At 44.1% G+C, this 20,176-nt stretch overlaps 1 protein-coding gene across 1 annotated transcript; it reads right to left on the bottom strand.

Annotated features, from left to right (window-relative positions):
* Nucleotides 1–480: 480 nt before the first annotated feature.
* OTOL1 (otolin 1) lies at nucleotides 481–20,176 on the bottom strand (the record flags this gene model as incomplete). Its single annotated transcript, XM_082055279.1, has 5 exons — nucleotides 481–1,376; nucleotides 1,516–1,587; nucleotides 1,957–2,046; nucleotides 3,442–3,801; nucleotides 20,122–20,176. The coding sequence occupies 5 exons, from the start codon at nucleotides 20,174–20,176 to the stop codon at nucleotides 481–483; spliced, it is 1,473 nt and encodes a 490-aa protein (XP_081911405.1).

Here is a 20,176-nt window from a genome sequence, read left to right as displayed (position 1 = left end):
AACAAATATTTTACGTGATCTCAAGAAACCTACTCCTCATGTTCACATCTGATTAAGCTCTATAAATCAAACTGTGCGATCTTTACCAAAACCAATGGTTCTCAGTAGCGATTTCCAGTGGAGTATTGAATTTGCAAAGATTGCAGGAGCTGACCTGATTAAAATTGCTGTCAGACAATGACTTTTGCTACATAATTTGAAGAGGCTAATTGCAAACCTGGTCTGTTATGAGAAACACGGTTCACGTGCCGGTGCTGCTGCATTTTGGGCAATTGTTTCCCTCAGTCATCACCCACCTGCACAAAGGACACGCCGCTCCTTGGGGCTGCTAGTTAAGACTAATTTATATTTTGCAAATATAAATATTTTTGCTAAAAGATCACGAAATGTTGCAACTAAATGTGTTAAAGTGATGATCATTTCTCCTCTTGCAGGCGGAGGGAAAGGCACATTTCTCAGTAATGCCTTTACCCTTTAAATCTATAGCAGGATCTCAAAAACATCTGGATATAGAAGAAACCCCGTGAAGATGCTGTCGTCCTCAGCGCTGACGTAGACCCCGTTCCAGTCCCGCGCAACCTCCAGCCACACCTGGTCACCTGCGCTCAGCTTGAGGACGGTCAGGAAAGACGCCTGGTCGATCTCCTGCCCATAGAGCGTCTCCCGGGCTTTGGCCACCTTCCTGCTCCGGGCCACCAGGCTGACGCGGGCCGGCCGCCCTCGGACGGTGAGGTGGTAGGAGAAGACGTACGCCCCGGGCACGCTGCAGTTGAATTTGCCAGTGGAAGGGTTGTAATCTGCTTGGTCGTTGTACAAGATCTTGTCAAATCGAATGGGGACGTTGGGCGGAGGGAAGGGCTTGGACAAGCCGGCGCTGAAGGCTGATCGTAGGAGCTTTGCCGTGTCCCCCCGGGCACCTTTCGCCCCACGGGAGCCTTTCTTTCCCGGGGCCCCTCGGCCCCCCTTGCTGCCGGCAACCCCCTTGGGCCCAGAAGGTCCTATCGCACCGGCGGGTCCCAGGTCCCCTTTTTCACCCTTATTTCCTCGCTCACCCTTCTCTCCCTGTTTTCCATCCGCCCCCTGAACACCCTCAGCCCCCATCTCCCCTTTGCTGCCTTTCTCTCCCTTTGTCCCCGCTTCTCCTCTCTCCCCCTTTGCGCCTCTCCCCCCCGGCTCCCCACAATACCCCTTGTCCCCTGTGTCACCCTTTTCCCCCTTGTCACCCTGTTCTCCGGCCACTCCGGGACCTCCGACATCCCCCCTATCTCCCTTGTCTCCTTTGGTGCCATTCTCACAAGTGTCCCCTTTGGAGCCCTTTTGTCCCTTCAGTCCAGGGAAGCCGTAGTTGCCCTTATTGCCTTTTGCTCCAGCTTCACCTAAGGAAAGGGCAAAGTAGGGGAAAAAATAAAGATTAAAAACATTAGTATCAGATTGTTTGGAGATGGAGTGTCATCACTAACAGCAAAGGGAATGGTCAGTGCAATATTCTTGCATTTCCCAGCCCATGTTTCGTACCTTGCAGCCCAGGTTTGCCTGGATACCCGGGGTTTCCACTCAATCCTCGCTCGCCTTGCTCTCCTTTGCCTCCTAGGACATTTCACCATTAATATATTGTTGGTGATGTTGTCTGCAGCACAGCAATCATTACACAGAAGACAACTGGAACCATTTTGCATGTTTCCCTCACTTCATTAACAAAACAGACGTGAGCAATGTGTGTTTCCAAGAAATGCCTTCGGAAACCTCAGCTGAATCGCACAGCACCAAGCACCATCACGCAGACAACTGCATCTCACCCAAATACTGGATTTCTGACTCTAATCAGCACCTCGTTAGGAGGCAGTTGCTGCTGTTTAATGGCAAGATGGAGAAGCTGACAGCGCTGCATTTCTCACTCATGATATTCCATGAGGACAAAAGCATCTGGTTTTGAAATGAGCAGTTACTCTGCTTTACCTCTTTCTCCTTTGGAACCTTTAGGACCTTGAGGACCCGGGGCTCCCGGCAGACCTTGCAAACCAGCGTCTCCCTTCTCCCCCTTGGGACCTGTAATGTAATCACATCAACAAAATTACCTTAGTAAATCAAAGGTTTAAGTTTATAAAGAAAATTCAAAAGAATGCCTAAGCAACAAGGCACTGAGGGATTCCAGGTAAGGGAAACTCTTTTTCCATCACCCTGGGAAGGACTGTCTAATTTGATTTGGCATCATACAACCAATGCAAAGAATGAGACAGGTGGGTTTTGCATTTCACTCTTAAAGACTTTTTAAAACTAACTTTCAGCTGCCTCGGTGCCACAGGAGCTCAAACATTCATAAAACATCAGAAGTAACCTGTCTTTAACACCTGAGCACATCTAAGGAGCTCCCATAGCTGCATAACTGCCCCTCTCCTTAAAAAGAATTAAGTCTGCAAATATAAAAGTGGAACCTGGCAGACAGCTCCATGCTGCATAAAGGATGGGTTGAAAGGCAAGCAAGCTCACTTCAATCTTTTTGTTATTATTATTTTTTCATCCACTTGGGAATCTAGAGACTCCTGGTGCCCATCTGGGAGCAGACTATGGCAGTTCCAATCATCACAACACAACCTACTTGACACAAGGAGTATTCCATTAACACTCAAGGGACGTGTGAGTGCAAACTCCCTCTGCAGCCACTATAATTTCCATTAGCCAGTCCCTCCCGAGCTATGGGAAGTGAAAATCCCTCGAGTACACTGTATTAAAAGAAAATTATTTCATGATTTTACCACCTTTCCTCAGATTAATCATTTTTTATCTCCAATATTAGTGCTATTAAAGTGGACATTTGCAGACTAATGCACAATTCATTATAGCAATATTAAACTTAGGCACTCTACAGACACGTATCTTAGCAGTAGAAAAAAGAGACAAAGTATGTCTCATAAAATATTTAGGTGCTCTATACAGAGCTCCCCCTTGTGAGAGCAAGTATTTATTTTAAAATTCGAACCCAAATTATTTTTGTATTTAACGTCCTCTTTTTCAAGGGGAAAAAAAAAATCCAAGAAAAAGAGACTTTAATCATAAACCTTCAGCAAAGATACAAAACTGTTGGCAGGTAGTTTTGAGGGTCATAAACACATGGTTGAAGTGAACGTGAAAGTAAATCTGTGACTCCCAGGGACAGAGAATCAAAGAGTGTGGCCACATGGGGCACCCACCAGCAGTGTCGTGGGATGGGGACACCTCTGCCTGTGCTCCCACTGTGGTCCCCAAAGTGAGCGCCATGGGGACACAGCTTCTTCTGGGGGCTTTCCCACTCATAATGGTGTTCTATAACTTCTGAGATGTTGCTAGCATGCAATTTTTTTGTTCTGGCTTTACATGAGGTATAATCATATTCAGCATTTGCTGCACAAGTCCTGGCAACTCATTTATGAAGGAACAAGAGCGGCGAGATAGGCATCACCCTACCTGGTGGTCCCTGCTCCCCTGGCCGCCCCCGTGGCCCCGCAGTGGGTGGGCAGCAGTCACAGCAGTTGAAGAAGAAATCGGTCGTGTCAAGCGTGTAGTTCTCAATGGGGAAGAGTGTGGTGGCCCCTCGGGACACAGGGTTCGGGGTGGAGAACTCGGCTCTGGCCGGTGCTGCTGGGAACGGGCTTTTCCCCGCCAGGGGAGTGGGAGGGGTGTGAGAGGCACCGTCACCCACGAGCTGCAGGGGCTTCGTCTTTGTGTACTTGACATCTGGGGTCACCTTCACTCCCGCGTGTACGGCGGCGACAACCAGCAGCACAAACGTCGAGATGAGCCCTGGTGAGCTCCACATGTTGGCAGCTGTAGGAAAAGACAAATACCGTAATAAATCACTGCGCAACACTCTTTGCGTTTGCGTATTCCCCAAAAAGCCCACTTACTCTGCACCCACCATCTCTTTTCTTGTGCTTTTATTTCCACTCCTTTTACTATACTTCCTTTTTCATTACTATTCCCGATAATCACCTGGTTTTGCATGAGAAACATCCAGCCCTGCTCATCACGGCTAACACACAGCCCAGGCGCAAGCCAGAGTCACAGAATCACAGAGTGGTTGGGGTTGAAGGGACCTCTGGGGATCATCCAGTCCAACCCACCCGCTAACGCAGGGTCACCAGAGCAGATCACACAGGGTCACGTCCAGGCGGGTTTGAGTGTCTCCAGAGAAGGAGACTCCACACCCTCTCTGGGCAGCCTGGGCCAGGCTCTGGCACCTCAAAGTGAAGAAGTTTCTTCTCATATTCAGATGGACCCTCCTGTGCTTCAGTCTGTGCGCGTTGCTGCTCATCCTGTCACTGGGCACCACTGCAAAGAGTCTGGTCCATCCTCTTGACACCCACCCTGAGATTTTGATCAGCATTGATCATATCCCTCTCGGCTTCTCTTCTCCAGGCTGAACAGCCCCAGCTCTCTCAGTCTCTCCTCATCAGAAAGACCTGCAGGAGTGTCAGGCACATGTGGGCTTCTACTTGCCAGACTACGTTACAAAGCCTCGCTTTTTATGGGAAAAGTGAAGCAACATTAGCCCAAACTCCTGCCTACTCACTCCTATTCACCATCACCCTCCAGAGCACTTGTCATTCTCCTGCTCCTGTTGGCTGTGGCTGGATGTGCTCCCACAGGTATCAATAGATGTTATGGAGACAGACTGTGAGTTATACGATCAGTGGGACACGACGTCTCTCTTCCACATGTATGATTAGGAATAATTCCATAATGATTTCAGAGTCCAATAAAACTGCACCATTATAAAAAGCTTTGCTCTAGAGGAATAAATAGAGACAAAATGAAACATCAACTATTCCAAAATTTGTCAGTTTTTCCTTTGTTACTGACTCATTTTCTGGACTCTTTTAGAGTAAACTTTCAGGTCCATTCTTCTTATTTTTAAAGAGTTGATTTAGCTGAACCACAAAGGAAGAATGAAATAAGAAGCACATGTTTTCTTTCCTATAGGACAGATGACGCCTCTCAGATGACTTGTCATATAAAGCATCTTTGTTTCTTTTTTAAACCAGTGTACTGACCTGTAAATACAAACGGAACAGACTCCCTTTCTTGCTGAACCTGTAATCGAACCTTCCTGAGCAGCAAAGGCACTTCATTACATGAAAAAGTCACCAGGAGAAACACTCACTGTCCTTGCCAACCAGAGGAAAAGGAGATCTGACTCAAAGTCAGGTATTTAAGGGCTGGATTATAATGTTTTTGTCTTTATTAATTCCGTTTTAGAAGAAAGAGTCATGATTTTTTCCATTTTCCAAATCATTTAATGGCAAATTGATTATCTATACAATATCCCCAGTGATCACTGTTGCCCATTGCTGCCATTCAACCCGCTCTTTAACCCATCAGCTCCAGTAAAGGGTAAATATACTCATGCAGGAAGGTTTTGCCACTGCTGGAGACGACTAAATAAACACATAATTTCCACATGCTGAAAGCCAGAAGGAGAAATTATTGGTTTAGAGACTTGGTAACTTTATGGGGAAATGGCAAATCAGTTTTCAAATCAAAAGCGTTTCTGTGTTTTACTGTCACAAACCACTTCTGCAGCAACCTCTAAAACCAGATAGTCACCAGTTCCATAGGCACATTGATGGATTGCCATCAAACACCAGGAAAGCATCATTAATAAAAAAAACTACAGCTTACCAGTCTGTTTAGAAAATAAATTGCTCAGAGGAAGGGATTTTTCATTATCATGTGCAAAGCTGTTCCTAAAATAATTATTCTTAAATATATAAACACATTTTAATAAAAATGAAATACTGGGCTGATTCTCCCACTGATTCTAAAATCATTCACTGGAATCCCCCACTAGAAAAGATTATGATTCACAGTGGACACAAAACATGAAGAATTAAACTTCGCCTCACTGACGTCTCATTCAGTACATCTATATTTAGTTTGATCTAAATATCCACTAATTGTTAGCATGTATCCTACAATAACATTGCAATAATACAGTTTTTCTCTGGTTTTCCCTAAAACTAGAGTATTTAGATATTCCAGTTCATAACAGGTATTCAACCCCAATCTCCCAGCTTTAAATATCAGAGAGATGATTGCACTTAATTATTTCAAGTCCTTATGCAGGGGAGGAAATACACTAGTCCTCATACATTCATTACAGACAGTGACTTTTCTTGAGACAAATTATATCACCACTATGTCTTAAATTCTATGATTTCATTGGAAATATCCCGCCTGAAGACTAAACCACCAGTGTGTGCTCTCTCCTACCTTACAAACGGTCCCCTCCTCAATGGCACTTGGAGAAAGACAATCTTCTTTTCGGAAAGAATCAGTTTTATTTGTGTAACAGCTGCTCCCGTGGCCAATGAGAACCTGCACGGTGCGGGGAGAAGGGCACATTGGCAAAGTCCCCCAAAAGGAGCAGGTGACATGGACATTTGAGGAAATTCAAACCCTTTCCTGTGCTGGGACACTGTTCTTCATATGGGACTTTTTTGGCTCTTCCCCCAACACCAGTTTTTGGGGCTTTGGGAAACTCGTCTTTCAACTCACAGCTTGTGTTTTGTGCCATCAGATTCAGCGGGAATTTGTCCATTTGCTTCCGCAGGGTCCGGGTTTCCCTGTCGGTATTTAATGTGCAGAGTTTGGCATCGCACTCCCCTCCTTACCATGGGAGGTGAGAAATGGTAAAAGCAAAATGACAGAAATAGCTGTGTGGGCTCATGAGCGCATGTGTGCATGGGGCTGGATTCCCAAAATGGGAATTTAGCCTCAAATCTGGCCTGCCCTGGGTAAATGCAGAGATGGAGCAAGCAAACGCCTTCTGCTCCCTCCACCTCCAGAGGTTTATGCCCCCCTGGGACAAAATCTCTTGTGACAACATTGTTCTTATTGGAACTAATAACCTCTTTGGGTTTCATGGGCTAATTGATTTTCCTCGCTCTTTCCCAGCAATCACACCCTGTGTTTCCTTCCCATTAAAACAGGGCAGATTTATTCTTAGATTTCCCAGCCCGGTTCAGAGTTCAGTACCAAACTCAGGAATGTGAGGCTGCCTTTCATCGTCTTGTCTGGCTGAAATACAAGCAAGGAAACTGTCTCGTTCCATCACCCTGAATTTCTTACCTCCCAGCACGCTCCAAGCTCAGCTGTCGGACAAGAAAAGCCGCTTGTTTCAGGCAGAATGGAGAAAACCATCAATTCTCCTTCAACTGAGAGAATTGTAATCCTCCGTGATTTATTTGCAACCACCTTTTCCTGCGCAATAGTCTCCAGCTTTCGGCAACAACTTGATTAAGAAAAGTCTATTACTAAGCATATCGGGCTAGATTGATTCACTTTTCAGGCTGTTTCAGAGAAATCAATGAGTTTTGCAGCGTGATGCTCAGTCCTCGTGTGGGACACGGTGGAACATGCCCCAGCTCTCGCTGATGCTCGTTCGTGCTGCTGAAAACAGAGCTGGACCCTCAATTCAAACAGTTCCTTTTCAAAAATTAATCACCCTTCTCAACACCACAATTGGACTCAATGTTTTAAACCGAAGTTCAAAATACTTGTGTCTTCAGCAGTTATTTCTGACAAGATCATGGGCACATGAAATGAAGATAAAAGGCAACCAAATCAATTATCACGAAACCCTTAATTCGGTCTTAACTCAGGACTTTTCGTTAGCAACAGAAGTATTCAACAGGGGAAAATTAACCATTTTAATGAAGATTACTGCATTTTACAGTGTTCCCTCCATATTCACCAAAGCTACACTCTTACAGACTTCAATTTAATGCCATATTTGCTGCACACTAAAGCTAAAGGAAGAAAAACAGCTTTAATCTTGCGTTAGCGTATTTTTCTGAATAGCTTGACTGGTAGCAGTCTGAAATAGTATTATTAGATTATGTGACAACTGCAGGGTTTTGAATTATACAGTGCTTATTGAGTTACTGAAGCAGTTGGGGAAACTCATGGGTTGAGAGTGTAAATGAAGACTTAGCGCTAGATTCATCATCCTGTTTATTCGGGGGATCTGGATCCACATTTTCCTGATACAAATGATTCATGTGGGCCATTAGAATTCCTGCCATTCTGAAACACAGAGGGACACGGCAAACAGTTAAATATATTTAGTATTCAATTAATGGAGTATTTCTTAAACGAGATTCAAAAAGCACCTCCCAGAGGGTTCCACTTCCAAATGTTGGCAATGAAGAAGGGAAATTTAGAGCTGCAGGCACAAAGTAGGCTGGTCAACTAAATGTTTGGAAATACAATAAAGGAGGAAATGGTGAAAACCCAAGCAGCACGGAAAATAAGCCAGGCTTGTAATAATAGGTAATTTAAAATCTTAACGCTCAAATATCAAGAAGGCAAACTGGAAAAGAGAATATTCACATACACTAGAAAGTGGGTAAAAATGGAATTAAATTACATTTGAGCTGGATTAAAAGTGTTCAAATGAAATTAACATTTCTGTGTGAAACAAAACGATTAATACTTGTCACAAGGTTTCCCACAACAATTTAGCATTTTGGTTTCCTTTTTGCACCACGACAAACCAACAGAGCTAAACAGAAAGCAGATCGAAAGGAAAATTTTCTGCTATGTTGTTAATTAGGAGAGGGAATAATATCTATCTGGTTCACCCACCAAAGAGAAAATATAATGTTAAATTCCCTTTATTAAGAACATGTCAGAATAGGCAGAACACAGCTCTGTAGAAGAACCCTCACTGGGCATCAAATAACATGTTCACCTAAATAATGTCCAGTTTTTTCTACTGGGAACTAAGCTTTAAGTGGTGTAAAAACACCATAATAAAGCAAGCAAAATGTAAAAGATTAAAATCCTTTTTTCACCTGGAGATGCCACTATTCAGATGCCACGGAGAACAGGAAAAAACAAAAATCTTTGGAATTCTCTCTACAATTGCTCTGTTTTCAGCTTGAAATTGGGGGGGTGGTTCATTTGTGATTAGAACTTTAAAGCGTTTGGTGTAAATATTAAACAAGGCGTTTATGTAGGAAAAAGGAGCTACTACTCATGCTTGATTTGAAAAAAATACTACCATAGGGATTTTTATTGGATGCAAAGGAATAAAATAATGTCCCTGTAAAATCAGTGTAATTGCATTTAGTGTTATTAAGATTCAGATATGAAGGGGAAAATAAGAGCAGGAAAATCCTGCATCAGTCTGTGCCAGTATATCCCCCAAACCCTGTGCCATATGTTGTTTAAAATAGGGTAGCAGTGCAGTTACACCTAAATAGAGATTTATTGCACTTTAAAGTATAATGGCTAGAAGGATCCAAAAGCTACCGTTTCCCATAAATAAGCATTTAGGGATTTATTTAAGGGCTACGAGAACTTCATGATACCTATTACATTCTATCGAGTCAATCACTCGACGAGTCCCTAAATGCATATTTAAAATACCAGTAACACGTACTTACTTCTGCGAGAGACCGAATTACAGCACACAAGTTGTTGTAGCTCATCGGGCTGAACTCCCACACAGATGCTGATTTTTTCAAGTCCTTTTAGGAGCGGAAAATGACCCTGCAAATAAACGCAGGTCTCCGTGCATCACAGCACTCCAGGGCACCGATCCCCTTTGTCAGGACCTCCAAGTGCCTCTGGTCTCCACTAAGAACCACGTCCATTGTGCTCGTCTGGAAACTCTAGATGGTCAAAGGTAAAAACGTGATAAAATTACCTAGCTCCCCTTTTTCACCCTGGTGTCCCTTTGTGTGCGGGGCTCGGGGATGTCACACAAACCCTGCGGATCTGGTGAACTGCTGGTTTTCTTCAGTGTGGTTAAGAAACAAAATAGTCCTCAATAGCTGTGCCTGTGCTCATAGCAAGAGGTGGGACTGGTACCCTCCTTGTCTCTGGTCCATCACTCGGCACAGACGATATTTGCTGGAGAGGAGGCTGAGATGCTGGTTGTCCCTCGGGGTGAGGGGTGTCAGCCGCACACTGTGGCTGAGGGTGTCAAAGCAGCCCAGGAACCCCCGAGGGCCACCCTCTGGGACCACCTTGGTGGCACATGTCCCCAGCAATGAACAACAGGTTTCCAGGTCCCCATTCTGCTCCTGGTATTGATGGGAACCGGCTGAATGCACCAGAAGCAAGAGCTTTACCAGCAAAATGATTACTGATAAAAGAAGAGAAGCGATACACAGTTATAGAATCACAGAATAGCTTGGGTTGAGGGGATGTTCCCAGCTCCCCCAGTGCCCCCCCTGCCATGAGCAGGGACATCTTCACCAGCTCAGGGTGCTCAGAGCCCCGTCCAGCCTGGCCTGGGATGTCTCAGGGATGGTTCAGCCACCACCTCTCTGGCCAACCTGGGCCAGGCTCTCACCCCCCTCAGGGCAACAATTCCTTCCTCATGTCCAGCCTGAATCTCCCTCCTTTAGTTTAAAACCATAATGCAGTGCAAGTAACTCACCTGAAGAATATCTACCAATGCAGAAACTTATCTCCCATCCACAAATATGAAGATTCTTGTATTCACAGGCTTAGATGCTAAAATAAATAGGAAAAACTGCATATATTGCACAGCCCTTAAAAAAGCACAGAAAGGCCTCTACCATCACTACTTGCAGGACACATAGAGCAACAGTTGCTTTATTGCAGCTTCCTGGAAATTATATTTTCTGGCTGAAATCTCCTTTTTCATGTTTAATATAGGAAAGCCATGAGATAGTACCTGCTGCCTCTGAGGTAATGTGCTGCTTTCCTTTGTGATGTACATCCCAGTATTTAATTATTCTGAGATCAAAATAATCCCAGAAGAAGTCCATCATGCCAATAGCATGTCACAAACCAGCAGGTTTATGTATACATTTATAATTGTTTATATCTAAATAGATACCTCATTCAAAATATTTCCTTCTCTCAGACTAAATATTTGCCTGTGAAACAATCTGCTAGAAACCACAGGGACCTCTATAAATAGTTGTAAGCTGTAATTTACCTTTTAAAAATACTCATACTGTGGACTAGAAAGTTGCATTTTGGACAATATGGTGGCAAGGAGATGAACTGTCAGAGGGACTTTATATGAACATCCAACTTTAATTGGATTTTCTGAACAATGTAAAGAGTTAAGGGCACTTTCTGGCTTCTGGTGGGCGCAATTCAGAAGCTAAATTGCATTTATGGAGCCAAAATAAGGAGGAGACAGGAAAGGTGAGTTGGCAACATCTCACCTGGAGAAAGATGCGCTGGAGGAGACAAGAGGCTGCTCGGGCCACCCTGAGCACAGGGGTTAAAACATCTGAGCTCTGTATTGTGTGGGGGCCCAGAGAGGCCAAATATCTCAAGTTCAAACCTTGATCAAAAATTGCAAATTATCACTGTTTTAAAATTCATTCTAATATTCACAGTTATTTCTTTAATTTTTTTTTTACAAATCAGATAAGGTTTGGTCTCACAGCTGCAGTTGTACTTGGATCAAGTGCAATTATTCTCATATATGTAAAGTTCCCATAACGTTCCACAGACAAATAAAATTGCCTTGGCTGGCTGACAAGTTTTAGGACGTTTCTTTTGCTATGAGAACAGGCAACATTTACCAAAGGTGTTTGCCGGGATCACTAACACAGCAGCAGCCTATTAATCTGCAAAGGGCAGGTGTTGTTTCTCTAGAACCTTTAAGCCAGCACTGTGGATTAAGCCAAATATTATCAGTTTTCATCTAATTATTTCACAGAGGGTCTCTCTCGCTCCATACGCCTGCCACTTTCCCTTCTGAAAGACAACATTTAATTAAAATCAAGAGCTTATACCTACACATCTTTTTAAAAAGGGAAATATAGTACCAAGCAGCAAGTCAGGCTCCAATACTGCCAACCTCATAGTTTTGCCATGAGATTTAGTATAGTTAGTACTTTTAATCTCTTAAAATCCTGTGATTGCAGAAAATCACAGATTTCATTTTTAAAAAGCCAGTTGTGAGCTTGGTGTTAAAAAGGCTCAGACTCTAGGAAGTAAACGACAATAATCCCAAATGTAATTACGTTTAAACTTTTCCAGTCTCTTAACTGGAGAAGAAATGCCTCAGAGATTGTAATATTTAAGGGACATCAACCTGGTAACTACAACCATTTGTACACAAAGAGATACTAAGCCGTGCTTCTGATTTCTGAGTCGGATTGTGCTCTTGTCTGTATTAAGATGTACGTCTGAATAGCATCAACTAAAATACTGGGATACAGACTCAGCTCTTGCCAGGTCACTACCAGACTTTTAATTACTGGAGGTTTTATTAATAACCAAAGTCTGTGTTCCAGCTGCACCTGCCCAGGAGATGGCGATGTCTCACTGTCAGACACAGCTTGTCCAAGGCAAAGTGCTTTGCACTGGGAAAACCTTTTGTCCTAAGCTTATTATTCCATAATAAACGCTGCAGTCATTATCTGTTTGAATACTGTGAAATCCAGTCAGCCTGAAACTACCCACGTTAAGAAGCATCTTAGGAGATAACGGGCTTATAGATCTCTACAACAGCAGAAATTTTACTTATTTTATTTTATTTTATTTTATTTTATTTTATTTTATTTTATTTTATTTTATTTTATTTTATATAAAATTGTATTTAAATTTATTGAGCAAAGAACCTGGTCGTGCTCCTCTGTGGCCCAACATTGACACACAATGCCGCAGACTCCTTTGCAGGTCATTGTACACTGGGAGGTATTGCAACACCCCTTGGAAATAAGGAAACTGAAACACCTATTTTCCTTTAACCCAGATTCTTCTTTGCACTGGCAAATAAATGTTTTGTAATAAAGCAAGGTTATGGCACTTAAAGTCACAGTGCTTTAAAGAAATGCATGCTGCAACCTGAAAATCCTCAGAAGAAGCAAAAAATCTAGGAACAAAATGGTCTGTGTGTGTGTTGGACTCAAAACCTGTTGGGAATTTATAGCATTTACAAAATTAAAAAGCAGTGGGGATGGAGATAATTGGTTTTTTCTGACATATAAACTAGATGCACGGGACTTTGGATCAACACTAAAGTCAGAGGAAAGATTCCCACTGATTTCTTTGGAACAGGCACTTAATGCCCATGCAAGGCGAAAATTAACTATCCTAGAAATACAGCTCTCCGTTCAACCACAGGTAAGAGGTGGTGTGAGGAGCAAATTGTGGTTTGGGGCTCATTTCACACCTCAGCATGCTCAGAGACAAGCTGCGGAGGCAACGAGATGCACGTTGGGTTTGCATCTCCCATTCGTCTTTCTCCCACACTCATTTATCTTAATTTTCCTTAAGAGAAGCCACTGCACAAACTTCTCTGTGTCTTTCGCACCTCAACCAGCAGCAGCAGTAATACAAGGGAATGTATAATAATACTAAATTATAATGATGAATAAAATACCTTGTATTTTTTAGATCTTCTGATGAGGGCAGGAGCAGAGTAACCTCCTTCCACCCCTCCCAGCAGCCCTTGAAAAGGCAAAAGTGCCTTGGTGGGAAGGATTTCCACAGCAGTAGCTGCTGTTTGTGATGAGGCGACAGAATCTGGTTTGGACTCCAAAATAATGACAAGCTTTGCCATATGCCAGACCTGGTGGTGAAATGTAGCATATTTCTACAAGCAGAGCTGAAAGACGAAGAAGGAGGTTTCCACGCTGGCTGTGAAGAAACAGGGATGAGGGGGCAGATGGTGGGATGGAGAAGGATGACACATTTCAGAAATTGTGGAGAATTGTTGCTTCAGCCGGAGGCTCAGCACATGAGGGCACTCCAAGCGCTCCCAACAGCCCTGCCAAGGATGGTTTTCCAGCCTGCACCACCCAAAGATAAAGCACAAAGATCCCAGCCCTCGGCCATCATCGCCCCCGCAGACCCCAGACATCGTGTTCCGCATCCTGAGCATCCTGCTCCATCCAGGACCAGCACAACAGGAGACAACAAATGTCTTCCCAGAATAACCTACCAATAGCCTCTGGACAAAAAAAGACATCTTTGAACACCACGTATATGTGATTAATAGATAAAACATGGAAAATCAGGTATCTGTGAGACCTGCATCTTCTAAACTTGTTTCCATTGAGAGTAGTAATAAAGAATCTATATGGTCAAAGTAAACAGGGGAAAACAAACAAACAAAAAACCACAACAAACTCTTGCTAATAGAGAATTGCTCATTTTAAGAGAATTTCCGGTGGCAAACTGGTGTCAGAATGAGCAGGATTGATCGCCAGGCTGGCTGTAGTCACGCAGGATTGTCACGCATGAGAAGATGAAACAGTGGATGCAATTGAGTGTTTTGAAAATGAAGCTGAAAGCCTCTTCCAGCAACCGGGTGCAACCCAGAGGAGCCGTAAAACGGGCTGGCACTGCCTTCCAGACCACCAGAGAACACAGCCGCCTTCTCTAGAGGGAAACTACACTCCTAAAGCAAATTAACTTTTCCCTAAGCCACTTAGGAAGCAGTTAGAGGAGCACACCAGCCGGGGGGTGCTGACTACTCACTGGATGGAGATTAGGAATCATGCGAGTCACCCAGCAGATATGGGAAAAGGAACAGCTTGTGTCTTGGAGGTTCGAACATCCCTGGCTGAAGCTTCCAGCAGCTTTGCCTGTCACAAATCCAGATCTCGTAGATGAGCCCCTGCTAAGAAGAAAGAATTCTGCAATAACCATTAAAATAATAGACCTACTTGTGAGCATTCAACCCATTCAACCCATGATTTGCTCACATTCACTCCTCCTCCTGTTTTGTCTTTATGATTGTTCAAATGAACCAGCTTTGTAGCAAGTAGGTATGATGATGAAACAATAAATTTCCCAGTAACATTTAGAGAAAGGTATTTTTAATCCAGAAGCACAAATATTCACACCTGATATCTGAGTGAGGATGTGAGGATGGATATGTTCAGATCTCCTATAGGTCAATTACAAGATTACAATTACAACACGAGATCACACACTTGCTTACACAGACCATTAAAGTGGCTGTAGCAATTTAATATTGTCAAAGGGACAGAGCGATGTGAAGATCTGACTCATGCAGGATTACAGATCCCGCCCAGCCCTTGTACTCCGAGTTGATTAATCCTTTACCATCTAATTAATTGCTGTACCTGACTGCAGAATGCCACCCAGCCCCTTCTCTAGCTGGGGTACAGGCAGAGTTACCCCAACTGGACTTTACTCAGAACACCACTTAATACTGATATTTATGAGGACAAGTGATGGGCTGCTTATAAATAACCACAAATTCGCTGTATGCTACATCGAAGCAGTTTCCTGTGCGATATAATTTCTCACACGAGACGATGGATCTTACGTTGTACCAAATCCACAAGAAATGTCACCATGAGGCAGGATCAGCACCAGACACTGCTGCCACCACTGTCCCACCAGCCAGCGCCTACACAGCCCGTCCTGCCTTACGGGCACCTTTGCATTAATTCCCAAAATAGAAGCTATGGGGTGTTCAGCTAAAGCAAGCGGAGAAATAACCACCCACGAATGGTTGTCACACACACCTCACAGAGGCGATTGCTTTATCCGAGATAAAAGGTTGTTCTCTAATTTGTCAGGTTGACTTTAAACATGGCTTTGTCAGGAGATCAGTCTGTGATTTTCGACAGGACCACAAGAAAAGATTTACAGCAAATTGGGACAATACTCAGAGGTTTAGCCAGAGCAGCATCTCTGCCCAGCATCCCAGCCCAGTGATGCTTTATAGGAATACTTTGCAAACTCAGATGAATCAAGCATTATGCTTACTCTGGAAGTTTCCATTAATCAAGACAGCCTGACTAGCTAGACAAGACATGAAAAACATATATATCCAGATATCTCACCATTGCAAAAAGAAATGACCTTAGGCTTTTTGTTTTGCTAGGTTTGCAGGAACATCCCTGGGGCTGTTCAGGTAACCAGGTCTGCAAAGGACCCTCCTGCACTTACAATCTACTTCTCCAAAATAAGATGGCACGAAAGGAAGTGAAATTTCAGACGTTGCGTGTGAGACAGAAGATCTGCCATCTGCAGAAAACAGCTGCAGACTACGTAGCAGAATTAATAAAACCATCATCGTGGCACTTTGACATGAGTTGGTAAATATTTGACATTCGAAGCTTGTAAATACCCAATGCACATATTGACGGTGCCACAAATGCAGACAGCTGACAAATGAAGATCTTTATTTTTACAACATTAGCCCCTTTTTGCCCTCAAAGAGTCACCTTAATGCCTATTGAGCAGCTTCCCAGCCTGGCGGTTTCCCTTCCAGGATGGATGAAGCCTGAACGGGTGAGAGAAATAACCAGCAGAAGACAAGGGGTAGGGGTGCTGGAGAAACCTCTGCACCCACAGGGATGCAGAATGGTGCTCCCTGGCAAGAAAGCAGCTGCTGCGGAAGAAACATCCATGTGTTGGACCCAAGTCATGTGTGGAAAGGCAAACTGCAGGAGCGAGCAGAAGGAAATGGGACAGAAATGCACCCGGACGGCAAATCCAGCCACGCGCTGGCCCGTATGGGGAAGAAAACGTGCCCATTGGCAAGGATTTTCATAGCAGGGTGTGACAGAGCCTAAAGACTCGTGAAATATTCAAAGACTATAGTTTTAATGTTATGTTAGCCTTTATAGTAGGTAAGTGGTTTTATTCCTGTCTCGAGGGGGTGATCTTCCGGATGTGTCCTGCAGGAGAGAAAGCCAGTTCAAATCCCCAGGAATAACCAATGCAAATCCCCAGGGGTGAAACAAGGGAGCAGATCTCCCAGAGCACCAAACAAGGCAACAAACCTCCTTATTTTTGTATACTCTATACAAGTAACAACTTAGGTGTGGTTTTTACCATGACAAGCACAAGACTCTTAGAGGAGACTGAGGTTCAAGCAGGTTTGGAGGGAGAAGCTGCCAACCCCAAGGAAGGTGACAGCTAGGCCTAGCTTATCCATGTTATTCATCTTTTATTGTATAGGCCTGGTTTTAAGGCATCAGGAGGCTTTTTGGCTCCTTTGCTCAGGGGACAAGGGTCTCCACTGAAGAGAAGCTGCCAAATTCATGTATACTGTGATTAAGTTATAAAAGACATACCCATCATTAGCCAATTGGCATGAGATAAATGCTTTCTGACCACCTGTAAAGCGAGGGGATATTTCTCAAATTTTAGATCCTTCTGCACAACAAGAGAGAAACAGAAGATTATGTGATACATAGTTTAGAAGCAGAGTGCTTAGTTTATATTTAACTAATAATGAATAGATGTATTGTAAGTAAGAAACTAAACAATTATAACTAACATCATCTATTATTTCGTAGTATAGTGTATGTCAAAATTTTCAAAAATTGTAATGCATATGTAATAATTATGTGAATATAAGCAATGCAAGAGCATCCAGTTACTGGAGCACCGATGGAGGATGATTCCCAGTGTTTCCCAGCACTGATAAAATAAAGAATGCCTGTTTAACAGTATAATTGACTCTGCTGTTAAGTTTATTTCTCTGTTTCACCATTGGCCTCCAGGGGCTGTGCTGCTAAACGCAAGGGATGAGACTTTTCATTTCCATTTTTTTTCCTTTTTCCCCTCTAATTTCTTTTAGACCCTGTTTCATTGCTTTGCTTTTCATTTCTTCCAAGGTACAAGCCAGCAGGTTTCTGCTGGGTCGGTGAGCGGAGGAGACTGAGTGGAACAGGCAGCTCAGGGAGAACCAGCAGGTGAGGGGAAGGAGCTTTCCCTCTCTCAGCAGCAACTCACGATAAATCAAAGCACAGCCTCCTCCAGATTAAACCCTGTCCCTCTTCTCACGCAAGAGTTACTAAACCTGAACTCAATCGGGAGGCAGTTCTGACCATCCTCGGTGAGGTTCCTCCCTCTGGAAGCACCAGCCCTTGAAACACCAGCAGGGCTTGGCAGGGAACCTGCAGCCCTGTCTGCAGGCAAATAACACCTGATTATCAGCAAATCTGTAATTCATTGTAAGGCAAATCCTTCTCCATTCAATAGGACGGTGTGTATCAAAAGACAAGCTTGAAGCATTCATATACACACTGAAGCTTCGTCTTGTGTAAATTAGCAAGTGCGCCTCATGCAACCACCAGCAGACGAGTGAAGCAAGACAGCATCAGATCATGGGGCTGATAAAGCGACTGTGGGAAAGTTACTTGTAAATTCCTCTTTGAAAAATACCTTAACAGCACATCTAAAGCTGTGGAGCAAGTGCTCTGATAGCCTAGAATGCTTTTGCAAGTATTTTTACGAGACTAGTGTGATAGTCACCTGCTGCTATTTCATTGGCAAAACCACAATTTCAAGCACCGTCCATCCTGGCGCGAGGTGTTTTACCAAGTCCAGCTGCACACACAGACACAAGGCAGGCTCCTGTGGTACTTCAGGGCTGACGGGAGCTCTGCTTCGAGCTGGGAAGGTGCACAACTATCTCTAAGTTTAAAACAAAGCCTCTGCATAACTGCTTTTTAAGATCAAAGACTAAGCAAGCATCAGTTCTTCAGTCAACAACCATAAAAATAGCAGAAGAGGCACTGTTCTCACTCTATGAGCTGGGAATGAAAGTGTCCCATCCAGGGTGCCCCTTGGCCGACTGCGCAGCTCTGTTTGTTCAAGTGCCTTTTAAAGATATTGAGGAAAGAGCATATTTAAAGCATCATAAAATGCGTTCAAATATTAGAAGAAGAACTTTAATAACTGCAGTTACAACTGGCCCTTGAAACAGTTTGTGACCTTTATGACCTTCCGTGGTTCAGAAGCCACCAGAACAGGGACATGGTGGTCCCACCACTGTGGAGGTGACTCCAGCTCCCACCATCCCTGGCAAGGAATTTGCTCATCTTCTGTGCACTCTTCATTTTGGTACAGTGCCAGTGCAAGGTTTTGGGTGCAGACACTACACACGCACAACTAATTTTGGGGAGATCATCAGGAGCAATCCAGGGATCCCTCATCTCCAGCAGCACTACCGCACTGGCCCCAAAGCAAAAGCCACTATGTCTGAGACATAGCCCAGCAGCAAAACCTGTAATCTTTAATGAATGAACATAAGATAAAAACCTTCCTTTCTTAATGTCACTCATTTATCACTTAATTAGTGGCAAATATAACAGTTTTGAAGGCAGAGAAATAGAATCAGCCTGTCAAGATCGGCTCCCTGCAATTACTTTGCTTATGGAATGAGATTCTACCCAGCATCCTGCTGCTGATGGGAAACAGGGAACAAAGCATTTATGCTACTTTTATTTCTCACTTATACTGCAAAGTTAAATTCCCAAGTAGCTCTTTGGTAGCGAGCAGGACAATAAGTCATGGATTCTTTATACTGAGGGCAGAATAAACTATGGAAACTTAAGCCTCATGGCAGCATCACATAGTATTTCACAGAATTCCAGATAAAGTCTTGTAAGTACTTGTCCACCCATATCTCTCTTTTCTGGAAACACCTCATCTGATACGTTATCATCGTTTCCCCTGCACACACCCGTAACACGGGTTTCTCACAGCCACGCTGCAGAACATTGCAATGTGCTTTGCCAGCAGACGATGGTCCGATGGTCTTTTCCAGCAGAGAATCCCAACACCAACATTTCCCAGGCACCTGCTGGCACCCTCGGGTACCCCTTCTCGCACCCAGCCCCCCAGAATCACAGCACCACAGACTGATTGGGGTTGAAGGGACCTCTGGAGATCATCCAGTCCAACCCACCCGCTAACGCAGGGTCACCAGAGCAGATCACACAGGGTCCAGGCTCTGGCATCTCACAGTGAAGAAGTTTCTCCTCATATTCAGATGAAACCTCCTGTGTTTTAGTCTGTGCCTGTTGCCCCTCATCCTGTCATTGGGCACCACTGAAAAGAGTCTGGTCCATCCTCTTGACAGCCACCCTGGAGATATTTATCAGTATTGGTGAGATCCCCTCTCGGCTTCTTTTCTCCAGCTGAACAGCCCCAGCTCTCTCAGTGTCTCCTCATCAGAAAGATGCTCCAGATCCCTCATCATCTTCGCAGCCCTCCACTGGCCTCCCACTAGTAATTCCTTGTCCTTCTTAAGCTGGGGAGCCCAGAACTGGTCCCAGTACTCCAGATGCAGCCTCACCAGGGCAGAGCAGAGAGGGAGGAACAACTTCCCTCGACCTGCTGATCACATTTTTCCTAACGCACCCCGGGTACCATCGGCCACCTTGGCCACAAGGGCACATTGCTGCCCCGCTACCAT

This window comes from Streptopelia decaocto, assembly GCF_964273445.1.
Source record: "Streptopelia decaocto genome assembly, chromosome: 6".
NCBI lineage: Eukaryota > Metazoa > Chordata > Aves > Columbiformes > Columbidae > Streptopelia > Streptopelia decaocto.
The sequence above is the reverse complement of the archived record's forward strand: the minus strand, read 5'-3'. Positions and strand labels throughout refer to the sequence as shown.